Raw genomic sequence first — 17,391 nt, 5'->3', positions numbered from 1 at the left:
AATAACAATGCTGACTACAGTTAACATTCAGAAGTGGAGAAAATGTTATAAATGAAAACAAAATAAAAATATGAACTGTGGTGACTGATGTAGTCAGGTAAAAAATAATTTAAAGCTAGGGAGGGAATTTACCCAGCTACTGTTTACTAGAATATCAAAAGCTAAAATCGAACCAAGTGAGGATTTTCTTTTCTCCCTTTGCAAAAAAAAAAAGAAAAAAATTGAGTAAAACTGGAACAGACAGAAAAGTCCAGCTCTTTTTGACTCTTTATGGGCAGAAAGAAATAAGATAAAAATAAGAGAAACTATCTGAAGGTTGCAATGAAGACAAAGTTTTCAGTTCATATTCTCATGTGGAGCAGGAACCGATGGAGGAAGAAGAGAGTATGGAAATTGTCAAGCAGGGACATCTGGACAGGTGAGATCAGGAGGAAAGACTGAGGGCATTCCACACAGGCCGTGGAGGAAGCTGGGGAATCCCACTAGAAAAGCCAGTAATTTAAATGAGTAAAGACAATGAATAGCGATGTGGAGACAGCCTATAGGCAAACAGGCAAAAAGCAACTGCTAATACTTGGTTTTAGCTCCTGTGCTAAGTACTTTATATGTATTAACTCTTTTAATTCTCAGAACAAGTCAATGATATAAATACGATTAAATCCCATTTTACACGTGAGGAAACAGCCTCAGGAAAGTTAAGTACCTTGTTCAAGGTCACACTGTTACTCAATGGCAGAGCCAGGCCACCCACACAATCTAACGCCACCACAACTTGATGCTGCCTCTTAGGAACATGTCAAAACGTCAAAAGGAAGCGGGGAAACGGAAATTATTGAGGCCTTGACTGCATTCAAAACCAGACGTTGTGGGGCACAGAAGGTGGTATTTCCCCTAAGGCACCTACAGCCTGTTAAGGAAGTTCAGACTCACACCAAAATACCATTCAAACTGCACGCTGGACCTGTCTACAAAAGGCAGCGGCCCGGAGCAGCGTTCACCAGGTTGTGGAATCAAGGGAGACTTCACAAAAGAGCGGCTTTTGCCACAGAGCTGGAGGAAAGGGGAAGAGTGAGGCGGCAGAGGCAACTCCACATCAACTCCTCCCCAGGGTGTCCAGAATACATTTCAAACTTGTTGGCATGGTACTCCAGGCCCTGCACAACCAGGTCTGCAGGAACGCCAAAGGAGAGTGCTGGGAGACGCGCGCGCCGGAGCCCTCCCCGCCGGCTCAGGCCCGCAGGACCAGCACCTCTCAGCCCGCTGTCCCCGCGGGTCCTGGGAGGGCGGGAGGCAGGCACCAGGCTTGTCCTTTGCGACCCCCCTCGCCCGCCCAGGCGTCTGCGCATCGGCGACCGCGGTCGGGGCGCAGCGAGCGAGGTCCGAAGCGAACGTCACCCGGGGGCTCGGCCGGCCTGGCGCCCGCGGGCCCGCCGACGGTGGCCAACCGCGCAGCCGTCCAGCGAGCCGCTCCCGGGCGGCGGCTGCCTCGGCGCGGAGGCGCACGCCGCAGACCCCGGACCAGGCCTAGCCGCGGCCTGGGAGATCGACGACGGGGTTCGCCTCGTCACCTGCGATGCTGTGACGACGCCTTGAAAGGCCTCTGTTAGAGAGACACCTGAGGACAGAGGGAGCACGGCGCGCAAGATGCGGCTCACTGTCGTGCTCTTGGGGGTAATAAGTATGCAAATACGCTAACACAGAACACCCCGCCCCCCGCTGCTGTTTCTCTTCGTAAGCCCCGAGGGAGCCGGCCCCAGAAGGTGCGCCGACGGCGTCTCAATCTCCGAGCAAGACCCCGGCGGGCCGAGCGGGCCTCCTGCAGGAGCCCGGCCGACGTTCTCTCCCGCCGGCCTCGAACGGACCGACGGGGCCGCTTCTTCACCCCCGGGCGCCCGCCAGAAACGCCTCTGGAGAGCGCAAGTCCACGCGAGCGCCGCGCACAGGGCGCCCTCAAGTGCTCCGGCCCGGCCCTGCCCGGCCCGCGACCCCGAGGGCCCAGGTCTCCGGCGCCGCCCACGACCCCGACGGCCCGGGCCTGGAGCTCGGGGGCGTGTCCGCGCAGCGACGTCACGGCGTGCCGTGCGCCGGGTCAAAGTTCAGCCCCGCCCGCGCTTCCCCCTCGCCGTCTCCCTCGGCCTGCGCCGCTGCCGACGCCGCTGTGGGCCCGGCTGCGCTCCGTCCGCTCCGCCGCTCCCCTGCCCGAGCGCTGCCCGGCCGGCCGCCATGGCGAACGTAGCCGACACGAAGCTGTACGACATCCTGGGCGTCCCGCCCGGCGCCAGCGAGAACGAGCTGAAGAAGGTACTGGGGAGCGCGCTGGCTAGGGGCTGTGAGGGACGCGGGCCTGCGCGGCGGGGGCGGCCGCTCCGGGCCCGGGCTGGGGGCGGCGGCGGCGGCGAGACCGGCCCGCGGGGCCGCGCACGCCGGCCCGGGCTGACCTTGGGCCCCCGGCCCCGCCCGCCCGCGGCCGATGCAGCAGATAAAACCCACCCCTGCGCAGACACGACGAGAACGCTTCCTTCCTGCCCCCGCGGGCGCCGGGCGCGCCCGGCCGAGGTCACCACCCTGGAAAAACAGGTCAGGCCGCGGCGTCCGCGCCGGGTTGGGGCCGCCTCCGCCGGCGCCCGGGTGGCCCTGCGCCTGCACCGCCCGCGGGCCGGCGCCGCGGTGAGCCCGGGCCGGCCGAGCGCCCGCCGACTGAGGAGCACGGCGGCCCGGCCTGGCTGCCCGCCGCGCTGCGCCTCTCTCGGCTCGGGCTTCGGAGCGCTGGAGGCGGCCGGCCGAGCCCCAGCGTCCTCCCGGCGCTCGGCTGACCCGGGTTCGAAAGTGAGAGGAACGAGCGCGCTCCCCGGGCGGCGGGCCGGGCGGCCGAGCGTGCGGTGGACTTCCTGTGAGCCGGCCGGAAGTGCGGGGCCGCCTTATGCAATCGGCGTGTCCGCGAGCGCCGCGCGGCCCGGGGCCGCGGCTGCCGGCGCGGGTCGCCCGCCGTGTGCACGCGGAACCGGCCTGGGGCTTGTCGTGCGGCCCGATGGCGCAGTCAGCGGGCGGGCAGGGGCGGTCCCGCGCGGCGAGGGGCCCTGCGCTCCGTGTGGGTGGGAAGGCTCGGCGCTCTGCGAAGCTGCAGCCGCTTACTCGGAGCTCGTGGCGCCGTCTTGGTCTAGTTGCTGGCCGTCGGAAACCTTGGACGATGGTGAAGATGCGGAATGTGTCAATGTTTCCACAGGGAAAACTGTTACGTTGTTTGTATCGGATTTGAATGTAACCAATTTTCAAGTGTAACTGCTGTCTGCCTTATTATATTAAAGTAGTGAGCAAACAGTATTGAGATGGAAGGATGCCAATCGCAGGGAATAAAAGGTATCTTTGGAAGGTTATGATTTTAGAATACTGCTGCTGAGAAAAGTGGAGGTTCGGTTAGTCCTCTCAGAGCTCTAAGCCGGTCTTTGTATCTAACCTTTTCTTATCATCGTTCCTACAGGCCTACAGGAAGTTAGCCAAGGAATACCACCCTGATAAGAATCCAAATGCTGGTGACAAAGTAAGTTGAGATTTTGTTCCATGAAGTTTCAGGTTTCAACTTAAATTGCCCTCCTTGAAAAAAGAACTGTGAGAAAAGTCCATCTCTGTGCACAGAGCCAAATTTTTATGTCAAGATTATTTTGGTCTTGTGATGGGAATACTGACATTCTGGGCGCTGGTGGGTGGGAAATAAGCAGAATCAAACCAAAGGGGGCTTGTAGCTTTCATTGGAATTAAGTGGGTTCTAGATGCTTGTAGCCTTTCCTCACGCTTTTTTATTTGAAAATTCAGGTGTTTTCTTTTTTCCTTTTTCTTTATAGTTTAAAGAAATAAGTTTTGCGTATGAAGTACTGTCAAATCCTGAGAAGCGCGAGTTATATGACAGATATGGAGAGCAAGGTCTTCGGGAAGGTAGCGGCGGCGGTGGCGGCATGGATGACATTTTCTCTCACATTTTTGGTGGGGGATTGTTTGGCTTCATGGGCAATCAGAGTAGAAGTCGAAATGGCAGAAGAAGAGGGGAAGACATGATGCATCCACTCAAGTAAATATCTTTTTCTTTTTTAAAAAATACTAAGTACTGTGTTTTCAAGTAGTAATACTCAGTAAAAGAGAAGGACATTAACAATGTTCTATTCTTCATAGGAAAAAATCTTCTGTTTGTCTTATTGTCCTCATTGGGTGACTAAGTTGAATTTGATGTTTGTATTTTGCTACAGATCTTGAAAGATTATTGGCATTTTTGCTAAGTAGGAAGATGGTTTTGTTATATGCTTCTGAGGCTACTTGTTACCATTTGATTTAAAATTTCATTTATGAAGTTTCTTTTCTTTGACGTGTTTAAATCTTCCACGTTATTTTATTTTTGAGGAAGATCAGCCCTGAGCTAACGTCTACTGCCAATCCTCCTCTTTTTGCTGAGGAAGACTGGTCCAAGGAACGTCCGTGCCCATCTTCCTCTACTTTATATGTGGGACACCTACCACAGCATGGCTTGTCAAGCCGTGCGAGGTCTGCCCACCCCACCCCCCATCCAAACCGGCAAACCTTGGGTTGGGCCACTGAAGTGGAATGTGCCAAGGCAACTGCTGCACCGCTGGGCAGGTCCCGCTAGTTACTTTTTATTTAAAAACTTACAGAGCGAGTGACTGTCTGGCTAGTTTGTTTACATGTTACAGTCAGTCATTACTTGATCCTCAATGTGAACTCTCCTAAATTGGTTTCCATGGAGCTTGCTGGCTTCAAGCCTGACGTGAACCTGCCAGCATATGAGTAGCATCTGACCTTGATCTTAGACTGCAAACCCCTGAGCCCTCTACAGTATGAAAATAGCTATTTCACTTTGCAAAATTTGTGAGGTCTTTTATCCTGTTAATTTTTTCATGAACCAGTGATGATTTTACTAGCAAATGCCAAAGACTGAAGATCAAGTGTCTATTTAAAATAATTTCCTATTATCTAGTTTATACATTTGAGATTAGAGGAACCTAAAGCATAATGTTAGTTACATTGTTTGAGTCTCATTCTTAAATTTGTTTGTATTTTAAGAGTTTACCCTCAGAAATAAATTATCATTTGGATATCATTCCAAGAGTGGTACTCATGCTGTGTGGGTTAGTTCTTTTGTTTTTCTTTGATATAGAAATGGTCTAAGAAGTAAATAGGATTGAGAGAGTGTTTGCTGTACCTTGTAATTCTTCATGTTCTCCTTAAAAGTTTTTTCATATGGTACAGTAAATAAGGTTTCTTTTTAACATTATTTAAAATTTCCCTGTTGTTACCTTTCATTTTGGGTGGCTTTACAGTATTCCATTCCATGATTTATTTAATCATTCACCTTTTCTGTGTGCTTCTGATGTTGCCAGTTTTTTTCTGTAATATTGCTGCTTTGAGTATCTTTATATCCAGTTTTGTCTCTTCTTGGCAGAGATTCTCAGGCAGGCATCAGTGTTTTAAGGCCGATAAATACAACTAAATTGCCTTGTAGAGTATTGTGCCAGTTTAGCCCCACTGGTGAAGAATGCCAGCTTTGCCAGACTGTTCACCTCATTTTTCCTCCCTTGGCCATGTTTGTTGAAATGAGGATTTTTCTGGCCTCTTAGATAATGCTTTTGCATACTAGTTGTAATTTAGTATGTAAGTGGTAAAAGACTTAGGTATTTTCTGTAAATGATTTGGTTAAAGGTTCTTACTAGGAGTATAAAAGACAGATGCAACCAATTGTTTTTGTCTAAGGTTAAACTGTTGATATGTCATTATTTGGAAATGTTGGTAATATTTTGTCCATAAGTGTTCTTGTTCTTATGATACCTAGAATGTATAAAAGTTTTAGCTTAAAATAACAATTTTGAGGGGCTGGCCCCGTGGCCGAGTGGTTAAGTTCGCGTGCTCCGCTGCAGGCGGCCCAGTGTTTCGTTGGTTCGAATCCTGGGCGCGGACATGGCACTGCTCATCAAACCACGCTGAGGCAGCGTCCCACATGCCACAACTAGAAGGACCCACAACGAAGAATATACAACTATGTACGGGGGGGGGCTTTGGGAGAAAAAGGAAAAAATAAAATCTTTTAAAAAAAAAAATAACAATTTTGAGAAAGTTTGAATATTACAAAATAGTTAGTGGGTTTGCAAAATACTTTTAACTATTTTTTGTTTCTCTATTTTAAAGTAAAATCTTACTACTAAAGAAGATTTTAAAACACAATGAGAAGGGTAAAACCAAATTAAATACGTTGCTGCGAGATCTTGAATGAATAGTATTTGTGAGACTTTTGATAGACATAGATCTTTTTTGAGGTTAGTTTGGAAATGATTGGTCCTGTAATTCAGATATGTTATATGAATAAAGGTGAGTTGGGTTTTATCAGTTGTATATGTTTAATAGGCTTTTTAACTCAACTTTTTTGGGTCATAAACCCCTTTGAAAATTTGGTAAAAGTTGTTCAGATAGACAATTTTGCTTATAATTCAGTGAGTTCTTCAGACGTCTAAAACTTATTGTATGCTTGTTATTGAAAACCTGTTCTTTTCCTCCTCTCTGTCATACTGTAGACAAGGCCACTTGTTTTTGAGACGTATGCAATCTAAATGCCTCCTATACTTGTAATATAACTTTGTGGCCTTTCTAAATTGTCCTTGGAGAGAGCAGGGCCTCATAGAGCATGGACTCTGGAGCCAGAAGCCTGTGTGATCTTGAGCAAGTTACTTAACCTCCCTATGCTCAGTTTTGTCTTGTAAAATGGGGATAATAATTGTACCTTTTTCAGAGGGTTGGATTACGTGGAGGGCTCCTGCCTGAGGCGAGAAGAAGATTGTGAAGCTTGAATTTGTGCAATTATCAGCTTTGTCAGAAAATGTAGTACAGCAAATTGTTGGCCTGATCCTGTAGGTTCTGGCTTTGAGCACCATATATACTGTCCGTAGCCATGAAATGTTTCTGCTGATTTGAGCCACAAAATAAAACCTTAGTCAAGTTGACAGTATAAGGTGTTTTTTAATTCTTTGTTTTAGCAGATTATAGTGAAATTGCTGTATCAGCTGTCATTTATGTTTTGTATTTAAGAGAACTTGGCAAAATGTGATTGAACCTCATTCTTTTTTCCCCAGAGTATCTTTAGAAGATCTGTATAATGGCAAAACAACGAAACTACAACTTAGCAAGAATGTACTCTGTAGTGCATGCAATGGGTAAGTGTTTTGGTTTATGATATAAATTTTATCTGTTCTTTCAGTGGCACATTTAGTCTATACCAGGTGAAAATTGTTCATGATTTAGAACTAACTACCCAGCAAAGAACATTTTGTGATACCTCTGAAAGCCAGTTTAAGTACCATTCATCGAGTTGAAAACGAAGGTGAAAAGCACAATTCCTGTTTGTCATGGCTTCTTGGAATGGTCTATGGGCAAAATCTAATTTATGCTTTTGATTGCTTTAGCCAAGGTGGAAAGTCTGGAGCTGTTCAGAAGTGTAGTGCTTGTCGAGGTCGAGGTGTACGCATCATGATCAGACAGCTGGCTCCAGGAATGGTACAACAGATGCAGTCTGTGTGTTCTGACTGTAATGGAGAAGGTATGCATGCCAGTACTTCTCTGGTTCTATGTTGAAATGGATTGGGAATGCAGAAATTGGAGAGGCTTACAATTTTTCTTTTTTAAAGTGTGTTTGTATTCACTTTATTAAAGAAAAATGTCCAGGGGCTGGCCCAGTGGTGTAGCGGTTAAGTTCACACAGTTTGCTTCAGCGGCCTGGGGTTCACCAGTTTGGATCCCGGGTACAGACCTAGCACTGCTTATCAAGCCACACTGTGATAGGCTTCCCACATATAAAATAGAGGAAGATGGGAACGGATGTTAGCTCAGGGCCAGTCTTCCTCAGCAAAAAGAGGAGGATTGGCAGTAGTTAGCTCAGGGCTAATCTTCCTCAAAAAAATGAAAAATAAAAGAAGCTCAGAAAGTTTATTTAATGAATAAAGGCATTATCAAGACCTATCTTATTTAAGACTGCGGTATGGTACTCTTGCTGAAAGTTTGAATGACGTCTCTTTCCAGGAGAGGTAATTAATGAAAAGGACCGCTGTAAAAAATGTGAAGGGAAGAAGGTGATTAAAGAAGTCAAGATTCTTGAAGTCCACGTAGACAAAGGAATGAAACATGGACAGAGAATTACATTCACTGGGGAAGCAGACCAGGCCCCAGGAGTGGAACCAGGGGACATTGTTCTTTTGCTACAAGAGAAAGAACATGAGGTAATTTCCTTTTTGTTTGTTTTATTCAGAAATAGGTCTTGCATGCAAGATTAAGGCTAGATCTTTTGGGTTCCATGCAGTAACACTGGACATAGATGAAGCTGTCAAGTAGTTGGGCTGAGTTCATGAGAATTGTCTTGTTAATTTAGTACAAGCCTTTTTCAGAGATAATGCAGGTTCGGTGCCAGACCACTGCAAGAAAGTGAGTCACACGAATTGTTTGGTTTCCTGGTGCATATAAAAGTTATGTTTACACTATACCATAGTTTATTAAGTATGCAATAGCATAATGTGTAAGAAAACAATGTACGTATTTTAATTTAAAAATACTTTATTGTTAAAAAATGTTAACCATCATCTGAGCCTTCAGCAAGTCGTAATCTTTTTGCTGGTGGAGAGTCTTGCTTCAGTGTTAATGGCTACTGACTGATCAGGGTGGTGGTTGCTGGAGGTTGGGGTGGCTGTGGCAATTTCTTAAAATAAGACAGCAGTGAAGTTTGCCACATTGATTGATTCTTGCTTTCATGAACAGTTTCTCTGGAACATTTGATGCTGTTTGATAGCATTTTACCCACAGTAGAACTTCTTTCAAAATTGGAGTCGCTTCTCTCACTCAAACCCTGGTTTATGTAATATTCCAAATCGTTTGTTGTCATTACAAAGTCTTTGTAGCATCTTCACCAGGAGTAGATTCCATCTCAAGAAACCACTTTCTTTGCTCATCCATGAGAAGCAACTCCTCACCTGTTAAAAATTTTATCAAGAGCTTGCAGCAATTCAGTCACATCTTCAGGCTCCACTTGTAATTCTAGTTCCCTGGCTCTTTCCACCACAGCTGCAGTTACCTCCTGCACTGAAGTCTTGAACCCCTCAAAGTCATCCATGAGGGTTGGAATCAGCTCCTTCCAAACTCTTGTTAATATTCATATTTTGACCTCTTCTCATGAATCATAAATGTTCTTAGTGGCATCTAGAATGGTGACTCCTTTCCAGAAGGTTTTCAATTTATTTTGCCCATCTCCGCCAGAGGAATCGCTATCTGTGGCAGCTGTAGCCTTACAAAATATATTTTTTAAATAATAAGACTTGAAAGTTGAAATTACTCCTTGATCCATGGGCTGCAGAATGAATGCTGTGTTAGCAGGCATGAAAACAACGTTAATCTCATTGTCCATCTCCATCAGAGCTCTTGCTTGGGTGACCAGGTGCATTGTCATTGAGCAGAAATATTTTGAAAGGAATCTTTTTCTCTGAGCAGTAGGTCTCAACAGTGGGCTGGAAGTATTCCGTCAACCATGTTTTAAACAGATGTGCTGTCATCCAGGCTTTCTTGTTCCATGTATAAAGCACAGGCAGAGTAGATTTAGCATAATTTTTAAGGGCCCTAAGATTTTCAGAATGGTAAATGAGCATTGGCTTCAATTTAAAGTCACCAGCTGCATTAGCCCCTAACAAGAGAGTCGGCCTGTCCTTTGAAAGTTTGAAGCCAGGCGTTGATTTCTCTCCAGCTGTGAAAGTCGTAGGTGGCATCTTTTTCCAATATAAGGCTGCTTCATCTACAATGAAAATCTGCTGTTTAGTGTAGCCCCTTCGTTAATGATCTTAGCCAGGTCTTCTGGAGAACTTGCTGCTTCCCCTTGCACTCCTATGTTATGGAGATGGCTTCTTTCCATAAACCTCATGAACCAACCTCTACCAGCTTCAAGTTTTTCTTCTGCAGCTTCCTCACCTCTCTCAGCCTTCGTAGAATTGAAGAGAGTGAAGGCCTTGCTCTGGATTAAGCTTTGGCTTAAGGGAATGTTGTGGCTGGTTCAATCGTCTAGCCAGACCACTAAAACTTTGTCCATATCAGTAATAAGACTGTTTTGTTTCTTATCATTTGTGTGTTCACTGGAGTGGCACTTTCAATTTCCTTTAGGAACTTTTCCTTTACACTCACAACTTGGCTGACTGGCACAAGACATCCAGCTTTTGGCATGTCTCACCTCTCAACATGCCTTCCTCACTAAGCTTAATCCTTTCTAGCTTTTGATTTAAAGTGAGAGACGTTGGACTCTTCCTTTCACTTGAACACTTAGAGAACATTGTAGGGTTATTAATTGACCTAATTTCAGTATTTTTATGTCTCGGAATAAGGCCCAAGGAGAGGGAGAAAGACGAGAATGGCCAGTTTGGCTGGGTTGGTGGAGCAGTCACAACACACACATTTATTGGTTTAAGTTCACTGTCTTAAATGGGCACAGTTTGTGGCACCCCAAAACAATTACAGTAGTAACATCAAAGATCACTGATCACCGTAACAAATAGAATAATAAAAAGTTTGAAATATTGCAAGAATTACCAAACTGTGACACAGATGTGAAATGAGCAAACGCTGTTGGAAAAATGGCACCAAGAGACTTGCTCAAGGCAGGGTTGCCACAAACCTTCAATTGCAATAAATCGAAGTGCAGTGAAGCAAGGTATGCCTGTGGACCAACAAGGTAGGTGCAGTCAGAAGCACTGTAGAAGCAGTCACTTTTGGTCACAGCTCAGCCATTGCACTGGAAGCTTAAGTCGTCCCGTTGACTCTATCCCAGTTTCCTTGTTCATGAAAGTGAGGGCGTTGGACCAGGCCATCTAAGGCCCCTCATTTTTCACTGTGAAAATCCTTTGATGGGTGCTAAGTGGACAGGGCTTTAGTCCTCAGTGCTGCTCTGTTGATTTATTTTACATATTAGACATCCAGGTGAGCTTTTCTTGAAAGAAAATCTTCTACAGTTTAAAAAAAAATTTATTTTTTAAATTTCTGATGAATACATATTGTATCTGTTATGTACAAGGCAGAATGAACTGGTCTGACTATGTGGTCTAAGGTTATGTTATTTTGCTTATACCATTGCACCTCTATTTTTAACGTGCTGTATAATATACTGTAGATCTTTATTCATGAAGGATGTATCTGGAGCTCTTCACGAAACACCCCTGTAGTATAATCACCCGGATTCTTGAATAGAGAAGCATTTGGCAGAGTTCTGCTTTGTACTTGATCGCATTGACTCAGGTTCCTCTGAAAGTGTTTACATCACAAGTCAACCACTTTTTTAGTTTACATTAAAATTTTCTCCCATTTGATGATGATTTCTACAAATAAAGTGAATTTTAAAAATCAATTATCCAGTAGAGAATAAAACCATATTGAGATGTAGATTCTGGCGATTTGATTAGATTCATTCCCTCACTGGGTTGTGACTTGCTCTCCTACAGTAGCTTTTCTCAGGGTATACTAGTCAAATTTCTTGCCTTAGCAAAGCTATAAATTACTGTGTGTATCTTGGCTCTTCGCAGATGTTGCCGAAGCTACAAATGGCAAGGGTCTCCTAAATTGCTAAAAAAAATAGGAGTAATTTCTAGAATTCTGCCTTGGGGTCTTGTAGGTTGAAATATTTGTAACTCCGTACAAGATTTTCTATTAACTGGCATTTTAGCCACTTCTTTCTTTGTTTAATCTTGCCTTCCATGCACAATACTGTACAAGGCATAAAAGGCAGAAAGATAGAAAGACAACCAAGTAATTGAGACGTTTATAATCTGCTCAAGTATAGAGTAAAATATATTGTAAGATGGTATAAACAGGATGTGAGTGTTTTCATTAATCTATCATTGAAACAGTTTGAGGATAGTAATCAAATGATGTCTGGCAGTGCAGCAGAGGGAGGGTAGTGAGGAAGTTAAGAAGTAATGCTTATTTGGAGGAGAGTAGAGATGACGTTTTTGAGTTGTTGGTACATCAAACTGATGGTGAAACCTTTTTTAACCACTCAGTTCAGTCTTTAATGTTGCCATATAATTAAATTGAGATTTTCAAAATAAAGACCACTGGATTTGGAGACAAGGGACTTAAGTTGTGACTCTCTAGCTTTGGCCTCCTTGGGCTTAGGTTTACTTGCTAAGAACAAAGGTGGTCCTCCCTTGGAAGGATATTGTAGAATCAAATAAGAGAATGAATAAGCTGCTTTTCTTTCTGGGGCTGTGGGGAGGCATTTGAAAGTAAGTCACCTCTTAAAATTGTTGGCAGCAGTGGAATTACATGGAATTTCCAACAGACAGCAAATGTAACTGGTTGTCTAAAGTAGAAAATAGAAGATAGTAAAGGTTAGAATGGAAGTTCATCTAGTAAGAGGTCAAAGGTTGTTCCTTGGTTTTATTATGACCAGTAAAATAAATTTGAGCCCGAGATGAAATTTAGGCATCTTATTTAATTTATACCACTGAAAATATTAATCCTCTGAAGAAAACTAGTTTGAACTAGTTCATGAAAAAGCTTGTTATTTTGTTTTTGGCTTTTTTTTTTTTTTTTTTTAATCCCAACACTTGTGCTTGTGAAGGAATTGTGAGGCCATGAGATTAGGGTGGGTGCTGGTCTAAATCTTCTGGTCTAAAAACATTCACTTTTGAGAGTGGTGTGTCTTAATGTGTATGCATCTTTCAGTACAGCTGTGTGCGTGTTTTGGTGATCTGGCTACCGTTGTGCATTTGCACAGCAGAGAAGCACAATATTTGGTGATGTTAGTCCCTCCTCTATACTCTATACTTTTGTTTTTCAGAAATTATCATAGCTTTTACTGGCTTAGTATTACTGATTGAGCTTTTTATGTTGAACTTGGACCCTCCCCTTCCCCTGTTAAGACCATGTCTGGGGAGCACTCTAAGATGAACCTGACCTACGGAATCCCACTGGCCTGCTACACGTTTTTGCTCAGAGGCAGGGTCAGGAAATGGGCCTTAATTGCAGAATATACCTCGTTCTGTTTTTGGAGCCTCAGCTGTGCCTTATGAGCCATTGTTTTCCCAATTCCCTTGCTTTTCTGATGGAAGTTTCTAGCATATTACTTGAGATTAGCTAGGTTTCCTTACATAAATTTAGAGAATTAAGGGTGGTGGCAGTTTGGCTTTTGCAATGAATGGTAGAATTAAGGTTTGGAAATTGATTCAGGGAACACAGCACAAAAGAATATGGCTCCATAATTTAAAAAAAAAAGTTTTTGTGTGTTTGATTTGTAGGTGTTCCAGAGAGATGGCAATGATTTGCACATGACATATAAGATAGGACTTGTTGAAGCACTCTGTGGATTTCAGTTCACATTTAAGCACCTTGATGGACGTCAGATTGTGGTGAAATACCCCCCTGGCAAAGTAATTGAACCAGGTAAATCTTGATTTTTGTCTGATTCAGGACTTTTACCATTTGTAATTTTTTATAGTAGGCGACTCTCAATATTATCGAGCATCTTTCTTCTTGGGTAAAATTCTTAATAGTTTTCTCTTTACTTAATAGGATGTGTCCGTGTAGTTCGAGGTGAAGGAATGCCACAGTATCGTAATCCCTTTGAAAAAGGTGATCTTTACATCAAGTTTGATGTGCAGTTTCCTGAGAACAACTGGATCAACCCAGATAAGCTTTCTGTAAGCATTCCCTAAGTTTGAGCAGCGGAAGACTTCAAGTTTCATAATGGTTGTGTTTCTTTGTCATTTTTCCGTTTGTTTTTGGTGCTGAGATCAGACCACACAATTTATAACATTTTGCTTTTCTAGTATTCGAGTGGTTAATGGGCTGTCCTGGTTCTTAACTAAGATGAGGATTGCTGGTATAAATGTTTATAGGGCCAAATAGGGCATGTAAAAAAAGGAGTGCAGTGGACTGGGTGTGGGAGGATTGGGACGCCCTGGAGAACAGATCCCTCACCTGAAGATCAGGGCGACTCCCCAGCCTGGCATGTCCTGGTTGTTCCATGCAAGAAGGCATGTCTTCTGTGAAATTTTCCAATGTTTAAATATTGGCAACTAACCCCAGTTCTTTTGTTTTCTGAGTACTAGATGGGTTGCATAAAAGATGTCTGCAGATTTTGCCTGTGGGTCATCTGTTTGTGATCTCTGGCTTAAAGTGCAGACTTATCTATTTAAACTCTCGAGGAAGCATACACCTTCAATTGTATCAAAAGGGGAGTTGATGAAGATATCTTACAACTAGCCTTGTTTTTGTTTGTTTTCATGAAGGAACTAGAAGACCTTCTGCCATCTAGACCAGAAGTTCCAAACATCATTGGAGACACAGAGGAGGTAGAGCTTCAGGAATTTGATAGCACTCGGGGCTCAGGAAGTGGTCAGAGGCGTGAAGCCTATAACGATAGCTCTGATGAAGAAAGCAGCAGCCATCATGGACCAGGAGTGCAATGTGCCCATCAGTAAACTCTACAAACGAATTGCACAGGTGGATTTTCTTTCCACGTTTGCCTGGTTTGTCTCCAGCCATCCAGCTGGAGTGTCTGGTCAATCCAGATGAACTGATGGACATCTGTTGGTCTGTGTGTAACTTTTAAAATTGGTATAGTATCTACAGAGTGTATAATTTAAACTAACCACAAAGCTTTACATCTTCATTTCGACTGTTCTGTAGCAGAATAAAGCACTTGAAAGGAAACAAGACTCCCTTTCACACGTGGGTTATAAGTTTCAGTCCTGGTATCTGTGCTTGATTTTTATCAGTTTTGTGTAGATTTTATGTTTCATATTTTAAATTCAAATCCCACATTGTAAAGTTTGTGTACAATTTGTCCTGAAGCTTTGTGTTTGGCTGCACCTGCATAAGCTGCTACAAATAGAATAAAGAATTTCATAGCCTGTATCTATCATTTAGATGCATGGAAAAATGGGCTTTGCACACAATGGGTTTGGAGCTGACTGGGAACAATGGAAAAAAATAACATTAGCTGTGGTTGTAAGCTTTCTTTTTCTTTCCTTTTCTTTTTTTTTTTTTTACCATCTTGTGAAAGGTTTCTGAAACTCGATAATAAAAAGCAGTTGGTGTAAATTATTCTTTGTGTCACATTTTTAGAAGAAGGCATATTTTGAACTGTAAAATGTATCCTTAAGCAGAAGAATGTATCCTTAGTTCTGGTTCTTGAACAGCCCTTAAAAACCCATTGGCCTGAAGCTTATGCTGCAGGCACATGCCCGTTCTGTAGTTTTAAAAGGCAAAAGAAAGTTTGATATGTTGGTAGAAACAGGCTTTATTGGCTTCAATTGATGCTTGTAGAGTCAAGGACATGTGAGTTATATACTCGTAAGTTAGGATCCTGAGCGTTTGGGCCAGGTTGATCTAGCCTCTGTATCTCCCCACCACCCTTTAAAAATAAGGTAACAGCAAATCAACATGAGAACCATGTCTGCATAGAACCTGTTAAAATGCTCTGTTTTCATTAAATGTTAAGTTAAAGATTCTCTGTCTCCATTAAGTTCAATATTTGAGATTGGGGGAAGCATTGATTATTACTTATGTTTTGTAGAAAAGTAAGACAGGCTGATAGGAAAAAAATCAGGTAAAACTACTATGAAAAGGATGTTGTGTTGCACTTCTTTCCATCTTCTATTATCTTCTTTTCATTCCCAGGGTATTTTTAGAACACACTTTAATTTTAGGGAAAAGAGACCTCAGTTGTGAAAGAACAAATCGGGGGAAACTGAAAACTAAAAACTGAAAATGGATTATGCCGTCCCTGAGCTTAAATATAATTCTTGTAGTTTATTTCTAGGTCTCCCAGAACCTGAATGGAAAAAAAGGGTGTCCTGGCATTAACCCAGGCCTGAGGTTTAAATCCTTGCCCTGTCCACTCTACCTCTGTTGTACGAAAAGTAGTTGACAACCAGCCTGGGCAAAATTCAGCAGCAGAGTAGCTTTGTCTCCATGGTTACTGCCCCACAACCACTTTGAGCGTAAGAGATGCGGTGGCGATACAAAGTTTGTAACCTTCCCAATAAAGGTTTCTGAAACATGAGAGTTGTTCAGTGTAGTCTTTCTTTCAGTCCTTCTACCCAGGTTTTTTTTACTGTAGCAAAGAGAACCGTATGGAAGGGGAGTAAAACCTTGAGAAGATCTGTCGCTTCATTCAGTCTACTTGCTCTACTTAATAGAGCCCCTGTCTGTAGAGAATAGGCATATTTAGTAGAATCACAATCTTATATAACAGCTTTATTGAAATATTCATATACTATTAAATCTGCCTTCTTAAAAATGTTCCTCTTGGCTGTGACAGTTTTCAGATTTTGTTTTGATGACTTGGATGATTTTGAGGAATACTGGTCATATTTTGCAGAATGTCCCTCTGGGTATTACATGTGTCGAAGTTGTTTCTAACAGTACTAGTTACAGGAATGAACCAGTATAATGTTTAAAAGAAAAACGTTTCGTCTGCTCAACAGTCTGACACGACGTGGAGTTAGCACAGGCCCCACAGGTGAAGGGCTTGCTTAGTCCCGCAAGATGCCCCAACTTCAGACACCAATCACAAGCCCCAGGCTGTCTCCTGTACTAAAACCAACCGGTTATAAATCAGGGGTACCCGCAACCCCTTGTCAGATTTAATAATTTACTAGAGTAGCTCATAAAACTCAGGAAAATAATTACTAGATTGCCAATTTTTTAGTAAAGGATAAGACTCAAGAACAGCCAAATGGAAGAGGTGCATAGGGCAAGGTACGGGGGGGAAGGGATGCAGAGCTTCCAAGCCCCCTGCCAGGTCACTCTCCCAGCACCTTGAGCTGTTCACCTACCCGGAAGCTCTCCAAACCTCATCGTTTAGGGTTTTTATGGGAGTTCCTTTACATAGGCATGGTTAATTAAGTCATTGGCCACTGGGGATTGGCCTCGTTCTCAGCCCCTCCCCCCTTCCTGGAGGTGGAGGGCTGGGGCTGGAAGTTTCAGCTCTCTTATCCCTTGGTTGATTCCTCTGGTAACCAGTCCCCATCCTCCAAGAGTCATCCCACTAGTATAAACTCAGATATAGTTGAAAAGGGCTTATTATGAATTAAAAAAGACACTCCTCGCACCCCATCATTCTGGAAATCCCTAGGGTTTTAGGAGCTCTGTGCCAGGAACTGGGACGCAGACCAAATACATATTCATTATTCTATCTATCACAGTATCACAGTGTTATTTCAGTGAAACACTTCAGCACACATGCAGCATGTTAAAAACCACAAAGGCACATGTATAAAAGTTGCTTCTAACGTTCCCACTTACATTAATGAATCAGTATAGTGTTATTTCAGTGAAACATTGAGAAACCTGGCTCCCGCCGTCTGCCAACCA

General features: G+C 43.7%; 1 protein-coding gene across 1 annotated transcript; it reads left to right on the top strand.

Annotated features, from left to right (window-relative positions):
* Positions 1-777: 777 nt before the first annotated feature.
* Positions 778-16,078, top strand: DNAJA2 (DnaJ heat shock protein family (Hsp40) member A2). The gene is made up of 9 exons (XM_070611821.1): positions 778-2,301; positions 3,479-3,538; positions 3,840-4,063; positions 7,125-7,205; positions 7,455-7,588; positions 8,068-8,264; positions 13,308-13,452; positions 13,582-13,709; positions 14,301-16,078. Exons 1-9 carry the CDS (start codon positions 2,224-2,226, stop codon positions 14,490-14,492), a joined length of 1,239 nt encoding a protein of 412 aa, XP_070467922.1. The 5' UTR covers positions 778-2,223; the 3' UTR covers positions 14,493-16,078.
* The last annotated feature ends 1,313 nt before the right edge of the window (positions 16,079-17,391 follow it).

Source organism: Equus przewalskii, chromosome 3 (assembly GCF_037783145.1).
Source record: "Equus przewalskii isolate Varuska chromosome 3, EquPr2, whole genome shotgun sequence".
NCBI lineage: Eukaryota > Metazoa > Chordata > Mammalia > Perissodactyla > Equidae > Equus > Equus przewalskii.
Note: the sequence above shows the minus strand (reverse complement) of the source record. Positions and strands in the feature narration are given on the sequence as shown.